Below are 20,514 nucleotides of genomic sequence, written 5' to 3'. Positions count from 1 at the left end.
TCTGATAGAAGACAGAACATCTAAAAATTTAGCTCAGCAAGCATCTGACACTGGATGGTCTTGGTAGATCTTAACACTGTCTACCTCAGTTCTCTCGTTTCTAAACCAGAAACCACAAAGCATGATGAGGTTTGATTTATAAATGCATCACAAAACTACAGTGGGCTATTGTGTTTTTACTAGGTACACCTCACACATAACTCATGACAGTAACAATAGGGTAACACTACTGACCACTTACTGCCAGCTTCCAAACGCTCTGTGAGTTACCTCATTAAACCTCGACAACCCAGGAAAGTGCTTTCATAAATCCTTGGGAATTCTGTTGTGTTTCAGTTTTCTTAGGTCTTCTTTGAGACAGGGACTTGCTATTCTATCTGGCCGTAAATTTGTGTTGCAAACCAGGCTGGCATGACGCTTGGCTGTAGTCCTCCTGGTTCTGTCCCTAAGTACTGGCATTACAGGTGTGTGCAGTTGTGACCGGCAGCATCTTCCTTTCTCAGTAAGCGGATGAGAAGTAGGTAATTCTCTGAAGGTGTGCTGCACTCCAGTAGTGAGCACACACTGAAACCCAGCTTAAAGAGCTAATTAACCTTTAAGTCTTCCTTATGTGACATTTTCCTGAAATGCAACCTGCACCCAGTCACCTCAATTCAGACTAAACTCTCAGCTACTTTCCCTTTGGTGGATTTATTCCAAATTAGATACAAACAAACAAACAAACAAACAAACAAACCGATTTATCCATCTGTGTAAAATATAACACATTTCAGTCTTTTTGTTTACTGAGAAGGTATATGCTTTTCTGAGATTATTTCCAATTGTATAAGTTACAGTAAAAAAATGACACAGCTTTATCTAGCCGACTGAAGCCCCTTAAGTGAGTCTCTGTGTCTGCACACTGTGTGTAGATGCATAGACTTATATACCGGAAGCAGAGACAGACATCAGGTGTATCTCAATCCCTCTCCAGCTTATGTTTTTAAGACACAATCTCTCACTGAACCAAAGTTCACCAGTTTCACTAGGCTGGCTGGCTGCACCAGCAAGCCCCAGGGACTCTCCTGTTTACACCTCCCCAGCACTGAAATCACAGTGCATAGCTCACTGTGTGGGTGAAGATGGACCTCAGATCCTGATAACTGCAAAGGAAGCAAAATATACTAAGCCATTTCTCCAGCACTTAAATATATTTTTAACAAGAAAAAAAAAAACCTGCCAGGAATAATGGTACATTCCTTTAATCTCAGCACTTGGGAGGAGGAGGCAGGCAGATCTCTGTGTGTTCAAGGCTAGCCTGGTCTAATTAGTAAACTCTGGGACAGCCAGACCTACATAGTTAGATGATTTCAAAAAAACAAAATAAACAACAAAATCTGAAAAAGAGAGAGAGAGAAGGGATGCTGCTTGAGAATGTGTTGCTTTGGAACACACTGTTAAGGATGTAGTATTTGGCCTGGCTTGATTTTCAGATGATAGTTTATCACTATTCAACTCATCTGCCTAAAATGGTAGAAACAGGACAAAGGAAGCTTCTCCTCACAGTTGGATACAACACTTCCTCTAGCCATTTACCCAGTGTGAGGACCGCTTGATATACCATGAGACCTTGTGAAAAATGCATATTGTAGTGCAAGCATAATGCTTCAATCCCCAGAACAAGATGTCTTTTAAAAACCAGGAACTATTTTGAATATCCAGCTCCATCTAAAAATTACTATATTCACTGGGCGGTGGTAGCATTCACCTTTAATCCCAGCACTTGGGAGGCAGAGGCAGGAGGATCTCCTGAGATGGAGGCCAGCCTGGGCTACAGAGTGAGTTCCAGGACAGTAAAAGCTACATAGAGAAACTCTGTCTTAAACAACAACAACAGGCAACAATAATAACAAAAAGGCAACAACTACAAAATATACTAACAAAGCTATACTTTATTTAAAATTACATTTCTCTCAATGAATTGCGAGTTCCTAAAATCCAAGGGCAAGTCTCTTTTACCCGCACCTCCAGCTGGAGCAGCAGCAGCAGTAACAGCAGAGTAAGCCGCTTGATGCTCTGGGTTAGAACATCACAAGGTAGTGGATGGTTCTGTCCTGGCTTGGTGCCTACCCTGACTCTCTAGGTGATGGGAAGCTATATGACTAGGTCGTGAATGGATGGTACTGTAAAAGACACAAGGAAGCAGGGAGAAGAAAAGACATGAAACATATTTTCATATGTCTCCTTTTTGTAATTCCCATGTATTATCAATGGTCTTCAAGGCTAGACACTCCTGACTACTTTATCACAGATACATAACTGCTTATATCCTTCCTATCCTCTGAAGAGCTTTATAACTAATTTATGCCTGGACTATTAAAAAATAGTTGAAGGCTATTTTAAAATAGGATCTCTCTGTGTAACCTTGGGTAGCCTGGAACTATGTAGATCAGGCTGGCCTTGAACTCACAGATATCCACCTTTGCCTGTGCACCACCATGAACACTCGTTGAAGGCTTCTAACTTCCCAGTCTTTGCCAGCAGGCCTTTCAGATGCTCACTGCTTCACGCATGGTCTCTCTGTTACTAGTCCGTACAACAAGATCACCAATATGTTTACCTATGTTTACATAGAATCTATGTAGTTTCTCTTCACTGTAAGTTTAATTTTTTTTCTATTTGAATGAAAATGACCTTTCAACTTATTTCCTAACTTTCCATTCCTCAGCTATGAAAAACCAGGAGGCTATGAAATCAAAAGCACTTACAGATTACTTCCTGATGACCTGGCATGTGGGGACATTCCATCACACTTGCACTCACCACACTTGCCTTTGGGCATGGCTGCACAGAATTTTATCAATAACCAATGGATGTATGAGGACCCCACCACTAGTGGGCAGGTGGGCCTGGTCTATGTAAAACAGACAGGTATTTAAGCCTAGGAGAAAGCCACAAAGCAGCATTCCTCCATGATTTCTGCTTTAAGTTTCTACCCTGCTGGAGCTCCTTCTCTGATAGATGGTTTGTAAGTTGTAAGATGAGACAAATCCTTTTCTCCCCAAGTAGCTTTTTTCTGGTCTTGGGGTTTATCACTGTAACACAGACAACTAGGACAGCCCCTAAAGGAAAAGGAAAAAGCAAATTTCTGAAAATATGTCACATCATAATAAAGATATCTGCTTATTTGGGGAACAATGAACCTTCAAGATCTATAAATCAGACTGTGACATTTGTATTTCATTTATTTATTTGAGACAAACTCTCACTGTATAGCCCTAGTTGACCTGGAACTCATTATGTAGGCCAGGCTGGCTTTTGGTTCACTGAGATGTGTGTTTATTCTTACCACCCAAGTGCTGGGATGAAATGTATGTACCATCATGCCTGGCCTTCCATGGTTTTCTTTGGTTTTAATTTTGGTTTGAGTCAGGATCTCACAATATAGCTCTGGCAGACCTTTATAGATCAGGCTGGCCTTGAACTCACAGAGATTTGCTTGCCTCTGCTTCCTATTCAGGAAGTCAAGGTATGCACCACCATGACTAGCCGGCACTTTAAATATATGATTAATCATAACATGCTGGAGACTGAAGTAAATGGTGGTCTCATTTGGGAAATGGCACTTACATACCAATCCTGCAAATATGGACTGATGGTCAGCATAACCACATCTTGTCACAACAAACACTTAGTCCTTGCTTTTATTTTCCTTTCTATTCCTCTCTCTCCCCAAAGACAGAGTTTTTAGAAAAGTGAACAATATAGTAAACTCTTACTTACATAGCAAGTATTAAGTATTACGAATAAAGTAATAGGTGGAGGGTAAATGAAGTTGAGACAGTTAACAAAACATGTAGGGTGGTGCTCTCTTACAAGAGCACTTCGTGCACATTAAAGGGACAGAAGAGCTGAGAGTGACAGCAAATGCATGTGGACAACCATGGGCTTGAAGCCAGCACAGGCTGCACAGTCAAGGCTGGCTGGCCAAGGTCAAATACAAAGTAAGACCCTGTTTCAAAATCTCAAACCAAAACCAAAAGAACAGAAATAACACAATGCAGTCAGGCTGTCATAGAGCTTTCTGTGTGAGCCCTGACTGGCTTTAGATCTTTCTGTCTCGGCTTCTCAAATGCTAGGTGAGGCTGTACCACAGCTATCGATCCAGTTGATCTGAGACCATTTCACGCTAAAGCAGCTGAGAAAACATACCTGATACGATGGCACTGAGGGGTAGGGGATGACTACTCCTTGGATATGAGGTCCAGTGCTGTTTGGCTGGCCTCCCATGAGGCTCTGACTCTGCGGTGACTGAACTCCAACTATTCCTTGGTAGTTTTGCTGCTGGTTGGGCATAACTTGATAACCTGTAATGGCAAAATGAGTTGAATCTTGTTTTGAGTTTTTTGTAAATAATGATATATTTCTGTATTTTTAATTAAGCTCTGTGTGACCAGAAAATCTCAGAATTCTATTTAATCAGCATATAATTAGTGGCCCTGCTGAGGACAAAAAGTATGCATGTGCAAGGAGCGGGTTTTTTGGATAGATTTATGTTTTTGGTTTTTTTTTTCTCAAAAAGAACAGAAGAAACAAAACAAAAACCAACAAAACACATCAAGACATGAATGTGCCAGAAACATAAAGTGATTGATTGGATTTATTCAGTCCTTTTTAAACAAACATTTTCTTACTGTATTATTAAATTGATCTGATAGAGAAACAGATCATTAAGGAGATTAAACTTAACTGCTAACTTTAGTAAGACCATTGATTAGCTTTTATGAAGTAAAGTCTTTGCTTATAAGAATCTATGATGGTGGGGTTGGGGATTTAGCTCAGTAGTAGAGCGCTTGCCTAGCAAGCTCAAGGCCCTGGGTTTGGTCCCCAGCTCCGAAAAAAAGAAGAAGAAGAAGAAAAAAAAAACTATGATGGTAACTAAGCTTAGAATATCAATTGTATTTTGTTACCCAAGTCTAAGAACATTCTTCCATGAATGTCAATTAGCACACTAAAGCACACTAAAGATTTCTAAGCATTACTGAAAATTCTTTCATTAAAAAAAAGAAAAAGAAAAGCAGATTAAAAACAAGCTTTTGTATGCTGAAAAGTTTTTTATAAAGGACACCAGTGGTTCTAGATCAAATGTTAGCAGATAAAGGCTGATGAGATTATGCCACTGATAATAAATTTTAATTTTCATCCTCCTTTAATTCTAAAGTGACAGAAACTATCTCAAGGCCTCAGGCATTGACTGTAAGTGGGGACTTCAATGCAGCGGACTTCCTGTCCCTCTAGCTGTGCACTGAAACTGTATCCTCTAGACCATCTTCTGTAAGAACCAGACTGGTACTGTGCTCCCTGCTATCTCCTCTACTGTGCTTTGCTACACTGCTTCAGTTTGGACATGGACAAAAGAGGCAAAAGAAACACTTTGTCTAACAACATTCAACCCTACCTTTAGTTTATCAAATGACACACTTCAAATTCATACACTTAATTACAAGCATAATCAACATAAATACACTGAGACACATTTTTATCCTTAAAAACTTAAGGACAGGAAGAAAAAAGGGAAACAACTATGAGATATTATGTCTGAGATGCCACATCAACACCCTCACCTCCACACATAACCACAACCCACACACAACACACACATGCATACATGTCCTACCTGGAAGAATTCACTGTAAGTATTTTAAATAAGTAGCCATACTTTCCCAATAAATAGCAAGTGCTCTACATGCTGTTTGTTTATTTTTGAGTAATGCTGGAGAATCAAACACATAACCTCTCACATGCTCAGCATCCTATAAAGCACTGAACTAATTTCTAGTCTGAACATTAGTCTTATACTTTCTTTAAAAAGATCAAGGTTATCTATTTAAGAAAAAAAAAAGGTGTATGTGTAGAAAGCCAATCTACATTGCAAATGCAGTTCTTTAAAAGCAAGAACAAAAACAAAGAAATAAATAGCCTTACATATACTTGTCAAATTTTGGAAACCTGTCTTGGTGGCATCTTTCTTAAAATTCTATTATTAAAACAGCCTGATAAGGAAGGTTTTCAAATGAAGAGCTACAGACACTATGTCATGTGGTTTAATGTAGAATGACTTGGATAGTACACTATAGAATCTGCATCACTAAAATTCCTTTTCCATTTGTACTAATTGCCATATATAAACACATAAAACCAACACCACCATTAACATTTGGAGATCATGGTAATAGGAAATCGAAACTATCCAGCACAATTATCATTTACAGAGGAAAAGTTCTACTTGTCAATCGGTGACATGAAAAAGGAGAATGAAACCATCTCTAAAATGAAGATTCTGATACAGTAAGACTGGAGAATTAATGGTCTTGTGAAACGGAGTAGAACTCTTACACATATGGATGTGTAAATGTTTGTGATTTGCCTTAAAGAAAAAGAATACTGTGGCAAAAAAAAAAAAAAAGGTCTGGAATAAAGGGGAAAATTACTATGTTTGAGTAATAGAAAGTGGTGTGCAGTGGTTACATACAGTAATAGATATAGTGTGTGGACTGAAAACCCCAAGATAAAGGTGGTAGAGATTCCCAGTGAAGAAACAGTGTATGACTAGACAGGTGAAATCCATAGGGATGCCCAGTAAAGAACAGCAGGTGGCCCTGTCCTGAAGGACAGTTCATTTTGGCTCACGGATTCAGAGGTTTCATTCCAGCATGGAAGGAAGGGCAGAGTGGAGTGTCACACATGGTGGCCAAGGAACAGAGAAAAAGAATGCCTTTGTCAGCAGGCTTCCTTCTTTCCAGTTCACTTCACTAATTCCTATCCAGTCAAGCTGATGATCAAGGTTAAACTTCACCGTTTTCTCCTTCTGAGATCCAAGAAGATCCAGTGTGAAAGGGAAGATATAGTCAAGGATCACACCACCTTTGGACTGACATTAATTAATCCATTTACTCCACTCACTCCAGTCTATAGTTTTACGTTAAAATTTCATTCACAAGCAGCATAAATTAACTGTGACAGTATCCTTGGCCAGCAGTGGATTTATTAAAAATAAGAATGACAGGCACTTTAAAGAAAATATTGTTTTTCCTAAGGCACTCCCTTGTGAAAATTCTGTTCAATATCTTATAGAATACCCCCCTAAACTGTACTGGTAACATGAACTTGCTCTTGTATTAATCCTTTTGTAATATGTGTATACTGTTAAACAAAATAGAAATGATATATCAGTTAAGAGTAAAGAAAGAAAATTTAACACCCATCACTGTCTGTTCAGACAAAAACATTTTGTATTAACTATCACTTAGCTAAAATGTAGATATTTAATATTTGTACTTAAAACAATGGTGAAAACCTCGTTCACAGAGTAGAAACAAATTAAAATTTTTTTTACATAAATCCAAACATACTATGGGCTGAAAGGCCAGTTTCTCATAACCAATATTTAATAAATGCTTTCTGATGGTAACAGTAAGTTTTAACGTAACATAAGTTTATGAGGTTAAGTATATCTTGTCATTTTCACTAAACTGGTAATTCATATATAAATCTCATCAGTCTGATGTTTGTGGCTCATTCACTAAATTTCTTTTCAACAGCTGAGAAACAAATTTCATCTAACTAATCATGAAGTATTGAATTGGTTAGGAAAACAAATTAGGAAAAAACCTGTTATTTGTGTCTAATACAAAATCTGAAAGTATTATTTTAACATTTCCGAAACAAATCAATAATCAGGTGCCTTTCAAATAACCTTAATTGATGATAAGACAGATACTCATGGCAGAAAATTTTTAAAAAATTAAAAATAAAATTAAAAAAATTAAACTTGCAAAGCATTCATCTCTAATCACTGCTTGCTATTTTGTCTGCCTTGTCTTTAATGTGTCTAAGTATGATTTTACAAGCTATAGGAAGGAAGAGTGAAAATAAATTTTAAAGGAAAAAGTTATATTTATTTATTTTTAAAATGACATTTTTTTACCTGAGACTTATTTACGTATATGCATGTTTTGCTTGAATAGATGTCTGTGTACCATGTGCATCAAGTGACCTGAGAGGTCAGAAGAGGGCATCAGGTCACATGGAACTGGAAATACAGGTGATTGTAAGTTTCCATGTGGGAAAGAAGGTCTTAAGCCACCTTTCCAGTCCCTCAGTAACCTCAGACACGATGGTACGGTGCTATGGTGGAATGTGTCTCTGATCTCAGCACCCAAGAGGCAGAGGCAGAGGCAGAGGCAGAGGCAGAGAGGCAGAGAGGCAGAGAGGCAGAGAGGCAGAGAGGCAGAGAGGCAGAGAGGCAGAGAGGCAGAGAGGCAGAGAGGCAGAGAGGCAGAGAGGCAGAGAGGCAGAGAGGCAGAGAGGCAGAGAGGCAGAGAGGCAGAGAGGCAGAGGCAGAGGCAGAGGCAGAGGCAGAGGCAGAGGCAGAGGCAGAGGCAGAGGCAGAGGCAGAGGCAGAGGCAGAGGCAGGCAGATCTTGGTGGGGCTGAGACCGCCTCATCTAAAGTTAAGTTCTAGGTCAGACATAGTGATACGGTGGGACCTGGTCTCCAAACAACACGACACTACACTACACTACATGACACAACATGACACGACATAAAACAAAACATGCTAAGACCTTAAGTTTAACAATTAAAGGATAAGACAATAACTCAGTTGATCTCTCCCACACTTTAGGGTGAGAGCATGTTCTAAGAAGCTAAAAAGGCTAAATATTTTAGGACAAACTATTTATTCTTGCCTCTAGCATAAAACTCGAATGCCCTTTCATTTAGAGTATCAGGTAAATATCACTGCTTCAAAGGCATCCCAGGTATTAGCAGCTGAGTCATTAATTTATTAGATGTTAGCACTGCTCTGTGCACATGAAGTAACTCATTCCACATTCATAGAGACAATTATTTCACAGACGCAATTATCCTCATTTTTTCAGGTGAGGAAACAGGTACAGAAAGTTTCATACCTTAGTCCAAGGTCACAAGCCGGTCAGTGTATAGCTGGGATCTGCATGTAAGTTTTACCTTCCCCAGAGACAATTGTTGACGTGGAATGAGTACTACAGAAATACTCAAATAAAAAGGATCTGTGATCTTTGATTTTCTGAGAATTTTGGTTAGAGAAGACATCTACTCTAGTGAAACATACCTAAGGTTCTAGGTAAGTTTAAAAAAATATAGTTTGTTTTTGTTTATTTTTTTAATTTTTATTTTTTTTGTTTTTTTGTTTTTTTTTTTTATTTATTTATTATATGTAAGTACACTGTAGCTGTCTTCAGACACACCAGAAGAGGGCATCGGATCTCTTTACAGATGGTTGTGAGCCACCATGTGGTTGCTGGGAATTGAACTCATGACCTCTGGAAGAGCAGTCGGGGGCTCTTAACCTCTGAGCCATCTCTCCAGCCCCTAAAAATACTTTTCTTTCTTTTTTTTTTTTTTTTTTTTCGGAGCTGGGGACCGAACCCAGGGCCTTGCTCTCGCTAGGCAAGCGCTCTACCGCTGAGCCAAATCCCCAACCAATTTTTATTTTTTTAAAGATAAACTAAGTAGCCAGCTGGCCTCGTTAAGTAGACAAATTTGCCTCTGCCTGTCTTTGCCTCCTCCTAAGTGCTGGAGTTAGAGGTATCTGCCACCATGTCTGGCAAAGGAAATAGAACTGGCATAAATGAAATGAAACAGCCAGCCAACTAACTGTTCGTTTGAGTTAAAGAATATTTGTGAGAACAGACATAACTATTGAAAATAGAAACCGGAGTAGTTAGTCCAGAAAACAGCTCTACGGACTCAGGAGTTAAAAGTCGCCCAGGGTAAGTTTATACAAGCAGCCCATGTTGTACCCATTCACTATCTTGGCATGGTTTGTGTTCTTCAAAGTTAAATGTCTGCCTGACTTACGAGATTAGCTTTCTTGGTAGAAAACTGTTAGGAGAGGGAATGGAAGCCCAAACAATAAAGAGCCTCAGCTGCCCTGTGTCTTACATCCTGAGTGCTCCCTTTTCAATCTACAGTAGTCTTCTTGAGGGCTCAGATTGGTAGTTTTACATGAGGCTGCTTTTTGCTTAAAAGAAAGACTGTTGCCACATTCTGGATGAGCTTGTAGAAGATTTGAACAGATGCTGTCTTCTCCACAGTCTCAGACTTACTCAGTGGGCTCAGCCTATTTAATTAGGACACCTCAGAAGGAGAAAAGCTGTTTGGCTTCCTGTCTTGGGTTGGTGTAAAGCAATGACTTTCCCCACCATCCAAGAGTTCCTCTCCATTCATTTTAGCACCAAGGGGGAGAACACACCAGGGTTGAATCGTAATGAAGAGATTAGGGGTCTTCACAATGGAACCTTTATAAGACCATCTCACCTAAAACCAGCAAGAGGGAAATTTTAATGATATTACAACAAATATTTGAGTTTTGATTTTTGAAATAAAGGAATGTTTGATCGTTCATTCCAATAATTTCAAAACCCAGGAAATGGCTAACAAGTATGCAATTTTGGATTATACTTTCTAAAGAGCAGGATATCCAAATATTATTGGACTTTCTATAATGCAATCTAACTGTGGGGCCTGTTGGCCAAAGATTATCATACTACAATTAAAAAAAAGTTAGAAACATGAAAAGTACTAAATACATGGCAGGGCGTGATACTGTATTTCAAACGCAGATAAGAATCTTGCTGTCATTAATGAAAACCAAGTCACTAATCACTTAGTATCACATGGTACAAGGCATGTCTAACTTTATGTACACAAGTTGAATAAAAGTAATATTCTTTAAAAAGCATTTAAACTGCCTGAAATTTTTTCTTGAACTTCTGTTTAAACAAAGCAATTTTACAGCATTAAGCCTGGGTTGTTAGGAGTGTCACCTATGATAAGTGGCTCTGTGATTCAAGTTCCTTATCTAATCCTTCAGACAGGAGGAAAGGGTACATGGTTTCAAAAATATAGTGCGAAGACTGCCAAGTATGAGACTGAGGATAGGGAAGGAGAAGTGAATTCCTAGAGAAAGAAAAGTACCATTGGGTTAAAAACGCACCACAAGAGCATTTCCAGTATCCTGACATAATAAACCACCCCCTTCCCCAGTATAACATAAATTATTCTTTATCAAAAGTAGTTTCAGTGCATGAGAGAATTTCAACTTTTTAAAATTTTCTCTGTGACTTAAATAGAAATAACCAGAAAGAGAAAAGCAAGTTTTCTTTTAACAGAATTTGTCAATCTGGTGGGAAAGCATTACTGGAAAAGTAAGCGACACTAGTAGTTATAGAGGTTTCCAGCAGAGTTCACTGACATCCAGTTAGCAATACAGGTGTTTAGCACTCCCATTCTTTGTTAACGGACTATACTGCTGCAACATTATCCAACTTCTTCCAGGACTTTCTGAAGAGAGCAGCAACAATTCTGCAACCTGAGAGAATAAGAGCAGTTTGAATTGTTGGCTCAAGAACAATCCTGGAAGTTACAAGGAACCTTCTTTTTTTTTTTTTTGGTTCTTTTTTTTCGGAGCTGGGGACCGAACCCAGGGCCTTGCGCTTCCTAGGTAAGCGCTCTACCACTGAGCTAAATCCCCAGCCCCGGAGCCTTCTATTTTTAACTCTCTTCATTTCAACAGAAGAGAGCAAGAAGAAAAATCAGTGCTCAGCAGAAAAGTGCTATCTAGACTAAAAAGCTAGACTTCCTTTATCATAGGTGACCTGAACTAGCATTTGTGTTAATGGAAAGCATCCTTCAAAACAGGTTAGCCACAATCACACAAACTGAAGAGATGTTTCATCAACATGGCCATCACCAGGAGTCTAAGTTTACTTCCTCACCAGTATTAACATTCTTTTTTTAAAAGACTGGACTTGTACTAAGGAAGCACTGTGAAGGAAGTTAAGCTCTTCAAAGGCATTTTTGCTGAATCTAAGTTACATATGAACTAGGTGTGGATAAGGGAAACTTAGAAGATTCTGAAATTTATAACTAGGTACTATTTGGAGTACAAGCAAGTCCAACCAAAGACTGCCCTCATTTGTACTCGGGACAGAGACAAAGTTGCCAACATAGCCTCACTAGTCTTTCACCTCTGCCAATCTTTTAACTCAACAGAAAGGCCAGCAAAAACCAATCTGAGTAAAATGAGCCACAGAGAAGTTACAGCTGTTAGTTATTTAAATAACTATCCTAAACAACTCAAGAAAACTGTTAAGTACTTACCAAATACATACGCTCCATATTTCAGAGGCAGCAGATTAATGGAGGGAAATGGAAATAGGTGGAGTTGTACTCACACACTTTCTGAAATCTAAGCTGCTCAAGCGATACCAAGAAATGCTCATAGAATCAGCAAAACACTAAGTAAAATAAGGCCACCACCTACTACAAAGTTCCTACTAGATGGGTAAGAGCTGTCAATAGAGAAATGATCAGTTTTCTGCTCATAGTCCCTGTGTGATGTAACTCTATCTCTTGTCAATATAATTTGCCTCTGCTCACCAAATAGTGTACATTCTTCCTTGCCTTTCACCTTCTAGTTACTTTTGTATGTGGTACAGGAGATGGACCCTGTGGTGTCATGTATGTTAGGCAAAGTACCCTACCAACTCAGTTACATTTCTAGCTTCCCTTAACTCCCAGGTCCTTTCTAATACGTGGCCCACAAGGCTGCCCATATTCTGCATACCACAAATCCTGTTCATGCTAAAGTGTTCCTTATACAGAGTGGCTTACCAATATGCTATCACAGCCAGCTAGTAATGAACCTTAATGCATAAGACTGAACATGTAATTCACTGATATACTTTGGATTTACCAGTTGGATAAAATCATATTCAGTTTCACAATTATTTTGGTTCTCATAGGCATGCAATAGTTAATGGTTTTGGGGAAAACACTGAATTATGTATCTTGGTAAAGGCCCAAGCAGGTTAAAATTCATGTGGGTATCTTCAGTTCATTTGGTCCATATTTTAATGAATAATTATGCCCCTAAAAAAAGTTGCATAAAAAGAGGGAAAGAGACAAATTATGTCTACTAATGAGTTTGGCATGCTTAAGACATTAAACTTTGTTCGGTAAGTGCAAACCAAACTGAATCTGCCATCCAAATATGCTTTAGAAGAGAAAGCAATAGCTACTTTGAATTTTTAAGGATAAATTTATGAAGCCAAATGATGCAAAATTAAAAAGGCAATTATAGGTAATGGAAAATATAAATAAATATTAATACCCTGAGTAAAAAGAAGTCAGGAAGCAGCTGAAAAAGAGACCGGTTCACTGTGAGAAATGTAAACCTCTCAGACAGTGCTACGGCCCCGAATCCAACAGCTCAGGAACAAGGCCCATTATTGTAAGATATAATCACATAAGGAGAAGCTGCAAACTTTTCAAAGAGCCCAAGAATGAAAGCAGCTATGTATCAAAGAGCCAGGGCTATAAAGCTGTCTTTGCTATAGTCACTACCTCTGGGTCCATTTCTGTAAAGTTCTTACAGCATATGGATTATACTGTATAATACCCTATAATAGTAAGACACTAAGCTATTTTAAGTCAATTCTGATATTCACCTCTGTAAACCAGAAATGACTAAAAAGGGCACAGGATCTTTCCTTTTTTGAGTCCACAGAGGGTAGACAATAAAATAACAGACCCTAATTCTGAGGGTGAGCAAACTGAAAGCCCCAGGCTTTAATTAACAGAACTACTATTAGTTAAAAAAAAAAAAAATGCCTGTGGGGGCAGGAGAGATGGCTCAGTAAAGAGCACTGGCTGCTCTTGCAAGAGGGCCTGGGTTCAATTCCCAGCATCCACTGAAGGCTCACAACTGTGTGTAAATTCAGGCTCAGGGGACTCAACATCATCTACCTCTACCAGCCTCCTTGGGCACTGCATGGATGTAACGCACAGACATAAACAAAGGCAAAACATCCATACACATAAACTAAACTAAAGGTTCAAAACAGGAAAAAAAAAAAGACCATGGGCCATTGGGATTCTGATTTACAGTCTGCTGTTCTTTCATGTTATACACTGTATTGTCTGGGAAGCTTCATTCAGTCAAGACTTCCATAAATGTCTTTTACATGGGCTGACTTAATCTTACTTTGCATGAGCACAGTCAGTGATTTCACATTCACCACACAAGACAAGACTCCCCTACACTAATGTTGCTCCACTGGGCTCCCACAGCATATGGAAATTTATTGTCAAGGAGATCAGTACATTGGCACAGATATGCTTAGAACACTAAAGCGGTTTAACTGAAAAGAATTTCCCAAAGTTCGTTGTACACGGAGGAAAATAACAGAAAATTCTTTATTTCCATAGTCCATACTCAGCATGATCTCAGAATTGACTCAGAGGAGTTTGTGAATGTAGGGGAAATGTTCTTTAAATTCATATATAAGCATTTAGGTATTAGTAGTGCCGTGCTAAAAACTTTGGTGCAATTTTTCATTATTTGGCTGAATAATTAGTTTCTTTTTGTTTTTTTATGAAATCAAAGAGAATAGCAACCGTTGTTAGCACGTTTTGGGTACATAAGCATGGTTGATAAGAACCAAAAAAAAAAAAAAAAAAAAGTGGTAAAGTTTAAATTTTAGTCATTTGTAATGGTGAAACATAAGAAAATACATTAAGACTTAAACTATCTTTACATATAAAAATTGGGGCAGAAATCATTAAATAGAACAAAAACACAGAAATTGCCTAATCTTCTAGTTCTTTGTTTTAATATTGGCATTTAGATATAAAGTCTGGGTATAAAAAATTTAGCAAACTGTAGTCTTAAGATTACAGCTTTGTTTAAAAGAGTTTGAATTCCCACCTGTTCTATAAAAAGTCTAGGGTTGGGGATTTGGCTCAGTGGTAGAGCGCTTGCCTAGGAAGCGCAAGGCCCTGGGTTCGGTTCCCAGCTCCGAAAAAAAAAAAAGAACCAAAAAAAAAAAAAAAGTCTAATACAATTCCTACACATCACTGCTTCTGCCTGCTGCACATGTCCATAAAGAGAATGTTTCTATTATACTTACAGGCATAACAGAGTATTTGAGGACTTTCCTTTTATGCCTCAAACAGAATGAGGCAAAACTAAGAACTTAACGCTAGCTATTACTAGGCAAATACAAAAATAAATGAAAAGACAAGTTCACATCACGGTGATTTATTATATCTGACACCTAGGAGTCAGACCATGTCAGAAACTACTGAAGGATGGACGGGCTGACTGGAGGACGGGCTGCTGACTGGTCTGCATCTGTGCTGTCTAGACGCACTTTAGTTTACCGTTCTCTTCTTTCATCTTAATTAATAGCAAAAACCACTTAAACTTTCACAAATAATGGATAACTTTCCACCATATGGATATGACTGTTTGGCATTAGTTTTTTTTTTTTTTTTTTTTTTTTTTTTGGTTCTTTTTTTTGGAGCTGGGGACCGAACCCAGGGCCTTGCGCTTCCTAGGCAAGCGCTTGGCATTAGTTTTTTTAATTGAGTGGGGTATCTGTGTGCAGCGATGCAACTGAACTAAGCACTTCAGTCTCATCATGTGATTACGTTTTCATTTTGTAAACTGATTATGGTAAGAAATCATTTCCCCCCCAGAAAGAAGACAAAACTAAAAGCTTTCAAAAATACACAGCAGAGGACCTTTGCTGCCTTATTAACGAGGCTTGCTAACAGAAGAGTTATACTTTTTTCTATTGAAGTTTTTTAGATATTTTATGCACATAAATGTTTTAAAAGCCTACACGTATGGGCTTGGTGTCTGTGGAGGGCAGGTGAGCAATTCGGATTCCCTGGAACTGGAGTTAGAGATGTTGGTGAACCACATGTGGGTGTTAAGAATTGAACCTGGGTCCTCTACAAGAGAAGCCAGTGCTCTTAAGCTCTACGCCATTGCCCCAGCACTCAACTTACTTCTTATAAAATTAGTTATCTGTCACAGGAAGGGATGTCTTATAAAATTAGTGATCTGTCACAGGAAGGGGTGTTTTATAAAATTAGTGCTCTGTCACAGGAAGGGGTATTGCCAGGCAGGAGACACCTGCCCAGAATATGCAAAGTCCCATGTCGAGAACCATAGATGGAAAAACAGAAATAAAAACAAATCAGATCAGATGCTATACTTTTAGAAGGTTAAAAAAAAAAGATATATATATAATATAAAGTCAATTATTTTCAGGCCCAAGAAAGCACAGAAAATGCTTTCTTTACTATTTTTTGTTTTAATTTTGACATATGGTACTGTTATATAGCCCAAGTATACCTTAACCATGTGATCTTCCTAACCTTAGCCCACAGAGTGCTAACATAAGCATATGCTAGAATATCATTTTCACTAAAATATTACAATTGTCTATGTAACATTAAATGAACAATAATATGATGAATATTCCCAAACAATCTTAAAAACATTTTAAAAAGTTATTACTGGGCTGGAGAGATGGCTCAGCGGTTAAGAGCACCCGACTGCTCTTCCAGAGGTCATGAGTTCAATTCCCAGCAACCACATGGTGGCTCACAACCATCTGTAAAGAGATCCGATGCCCTCTTCTGGTGTGTCTGAAGACAGCTACAGTGTACTTATATATAATAAATAAATAAATCTTTAAAAAAAAAAAGTTATTACTATATACATGTGCATGTGTATAAAGAGGGGAAAGGTTATATTATGTGTCCGTAACAGCACTTATGTGGAAGTCCCAGGACAACTTTTTGGAAGTGGTTTGTTCCCCTCTACCTTTTACAGAAGTAGTGAATCAGATTCAGGCTGTCAGGCTCGTGCAGTAAGCACTTCTAGCTGACGAGCCATCTCGGCAGCCAGGAACAACGTTGACATCTTCTGAACTTAAAATATACAGTTTATATCCTTTAACATGGGCTGTATTACTAGGTTTCAGGCAAATCTGTAACTATAAGGAATCATATTTGAGACAAATCAAATTGTAGTTTAGCTAAAACAATCAGACAATGCCCAAAAGCCTGTGGAAAAGCACCTGTTGCTACGTAATGGAGGGCAGTGCCCAGGAAAGAGCCAGGACTAAGAACAGAACGCTTACAGGGGTAGGTGTAGCAGGTTAAGGACACAACCCTGGATGTGAGCTGTGCTAATTATGACTCTAATCTGCAATGGGAGGGGTGACTACACTGTATAAGAAGCAAGAAGAGAGCACTTTCACTGGAATGACCAGTCCAAAAGTAACTCTCAAGAGTTAGCAGACAGTACTGCCACAGCAGACTCCTCTGTGCAGACTGAAATGTCTCTGCACAGAATCTGTACTGCCACCAAGGACAAAGAGCTCAAAATGCTCTACAGAAATCGATAATAAAATCTGACTTCAATTTTTAAATTTATGTAACACAGGTTTTAGATAAACACCTCATTAAACATTTGTAACAGGACACACCCAGGATGGAAACAGAAACGAGGTCATTAAGATTAGTAAGGCAGCTTTATATGTGTCTGTGGGATTGCTTGTATGAGTGCACATGTGTACAAACCAGAAGTCACCTCTGGGTGTCACTCCTCAAGCGCTGTGCACCTTGTCTTCTTATAACAGGCCTCTCACTGGTTCTCTGAGTACACCAATTAGGCCAGGACAGCTAGGAATCAAGTCCTGGAGATCTACCTGTCTCTACCCTGCCCATGCTACAATGACACATATTACACTATGCTTGTGAGTGATGGGGACCAAACTCAGGTGCTCAAACTTGTAAAGCAATCACTCTATCTACTAAATTATTACCTATTCCTTAATACAGTATCTAAAAATGGAAACTGGAGTTCGTCAACACATTCTTTAAAAAAAATAGGACAAAAAGAAAACAAGATTGAGTTCTAATAAATTTTATACTTACAGTACTAGATTCTATTTGCTTCTTTTTCACTAAATAATTATCAAACCAAAAAAGAGACAGAAAAATATATAAGAATACAGTTCATCAAGCCAGGTGGTGGTGGAAGACACCTTTAATCCCAGCACTTGGCAGGCAGAAAGGTGGATCTCTGAATTTGAGGACAACCTGGTCTACAGAGTGAATTCCAGGACAGCAGAAATTTCTCTGGGAAAAAAAAAAAATCTACAACCTTTTCCAAAAACAAAAGAAAAAGAATACAGTTCTTCAGCCATCTTTGACATTTAAGGTTCAAATAAATCCATTTAAAAGGCTTGTACTTTGCTTCTGGTTACAGCAGGAGGCCATCTTGCTTTACATGCCTCTATAAAGGGACTACCACCATGAGCCTGAGGACAAAACAGCTACTCATCAGTTTCCAGCCTGGTAGTTTTCTGGAGAAAGGTAAGACTTTCTACTCTTCATTCAAGTGTACACACACACACACACACACACACACACACACACACACACACACACCTGAGATCCTCAAAGACTGAGCACAATAGAATCTTAATGTAAAGGATGAAGTAAAATTGGAAACGGCGCTCACGGCTGAAAGCCTTGGCACAGACACTGACTCACCTGTGTGCTGTGCAGGCTGTGGCAGTGGTTGGTTTAGGTGTGAACTGTGATGGACAGAAGGGATGGGGCGGTACTGAGGTTGGCTGGAGTGATAGTGGCCTGGAGCACAGTAACAGGCTGGCATCTATAATCACAAGCAGTGAGGACAACAATTAGTTTTATTTGGAAAAGTAATTTTTCTATGAGGCACATAGGAATTCAGTGAGCAGTAATTGTAATATCGACCCTTTTTAAACCAATTGAATTTGTCAATTTAAATAGAAAAAATATAAAGTCCAGATCTCAGGTATCTTTAAAAGGATATATTCCCATGGGCATGGTGACAAATACCTTTAATTTTAGTACTCTGGAGACAGAGGTAGGAGGATCTCTGTGAGTTCGAGGCCACTTTAGTCTGCAGACTAACTTCCAGGCCAGCCTGGGCTAAATAAAGACCCTGTCTCAAACAAACAAAACAAAATACCCCAAACCAAACCAACAGAACAAAAGACATTTACCACTGTGCTTGCCAATCACTTTTAGCTGTTAATTTGTTTCCTATTTCTTTCTTTCTTTCTTTTTTTTTTTTTTTTTAAATAAAGTCACGTTTACTTGGCTGAAATACTACTGAAAGCCACTACTGTTCATGGACACTGGATACTTCAGATGTAGGACTTGGGGGAATTGAGGTTCCCTTGGGGGAACTGACTGGAAGCCTCCTCCTGAGGATCAGCTCTCATATTATCAAAAGGTGTTATGCAAGCTGCCAATGAAGAAGAGCAATCCACAGCTCAGCCTACCTTTAAATACTACAGATCTCAACAATGACAGAGGGACGAGGTATCCTCCATGACGTAAAACCAGCACTTTTATCTTTGGGGTAGCAACCGCTGTTTAACTGGATTTAACGCCCACTCAACATTAAAGAGTTCACACTTGCTTGGTACATACACCTTGCCTGTGGCTGGAGAGGTTATAAACCCTGGTGTGAACCTATAACTACTGTTTTCCCAAGCCAATATAATTTCAAACTGTACTCTATCCTTATACAGTCAAATAAATATAGCAGCCCTCATCAAAAAGCCTTCTTTTTGCAGCAGAGACCATCACAGAGATCCACAACTGTTTAAAACAGAGAGAGCAAGTAACAGTGAGGTGTCTGTGCCCAGGGGAACATTTTACCACCTAAACCTTAGGTATGAAGAAAGCCTTTGAAGACAGTAAGAAGAGGACCAGAATACCTCGTAGACAGTGTGTTTAGATATTACCCATTTCTTTTTCCAGACAGGGTCTTACAATGTAGTCATGGTTGATCTGGAACGCTGTACATAGTTTAGTCTGATTATTAACTCACAGAGATTCACCTGCATCTGCTCCTGAGTGTTGGCATTAAAGTAATGTGCCATCACACCTAGTGTTAAGATTTTTAAAAAAATTAATCTGAGCTAGATAGATTAGTTGTAGTGAAGGGAAAAAAAAAGACACCAAAAACGATCTTGGGTGGAGAAATGATCTGTCATATACACAATTCTAAGAACTCTATAAAACTAAAAATCTCACTCAAAAAAAAAAAAAAAAGATAAAGGATATAAGAAAGCTAGTAGTTAATGGTAGGGCATCTCCTTACTAGGTATAAAATGATTGGCTGGATTAATAATGGCTGTTAAAGGAAAGGCAAAACCAAGACAAACTAACCTGAAAACACAATGCAAACAAACAAAAAACCAACCTGGCAAAACAAGAAAAACCCACTAAGAAGTTAAATCCTCTGTGAAAATGAGACTCTGTGGAAAGCTGCTGTGTGACTCCACTCCACCTGGGGAGAGGTGGGCACACGTCTATCCATCTAAGACACCCTGGACGGACCAACAACAGACCAGAGAAGTGAGGTCACCAACTGTAGCTTAGCTAACCCAGTGAGTCACTGGATGACTAAAGGACAGATATCGCACTACTGAAGATCTCACTGCAGTGCACGTGACAACAATGAAAACTGTATCACCGGAACCCCCTAAACAACTGGAGGCAGTTACTCAGCATGGAGAGGCACCTCTCTAAGCACATGCTGCTGTGACTTTAGGGAGGCCCTTGT

At 38.9% G+C, this 20,514-nt stretch overlaps 1 protein-coding gene and 1 non-coding gene across 15 annotated transcripts in view; both read right to left on the bottom strand.

Moving 5' to 3' along the window:
* The window catches only part of R3hdm1 (R3H domain containing 1), a 138,031-nt gene that overhangs the window by 21,129 nt on the left and 96,388 nt on the right, over positions 1 to 20,514 (bottom strand). For all 14 annotated transcript variants that reach the window (XM_008769460.4, XM_008769461.4, XM_008769459.3 and 11 more), the window contains 2 exons: positions 18,444 to 18,567; positions 4,192 to 4,346 (listed from right to left, as the gene is read on the bottom strand). In XM_008769460.4, coding sequence (XP_008767682.1) covers positions 4,192 to 4,346; positions 18,444 to 18,567 — 279 coding nt within the window. The remainder of the gene's footprint in view (positions 1 to 4,191; positions 4,347 to 18,443; positions 18,568 to 20,514) is intronic.
* Mir128-1 (microRNA 128-1) lies at positions 13,218 to 13,299 on the bottom strand. The gene has a single exon (NR_031873.1). It is a non-coding gene; the product is annotated as a microRNA 128-1 (primary transcript).

The sequence above is a fragment of the Rattus norvegicus genome, chromosome 13 (genome assembly GCF_036323735.1).
Source record: "Rattus norvegicus strain BN/NHsdMcwi chromosome 13, GRCr8, whole genome shotgun sequence".
Classification (NCBI taxonomy): Eukaryota; Metazoa; Chordata; class Mammalia; order Rodentia; family Muridae; genus Rattus; species Rattus norvegicus.
The sequence above is the reverse complement of the archived record's forward strand: the minus strand, read 5'-3'. Positions and strand labels throughout refer to the sequence as shown.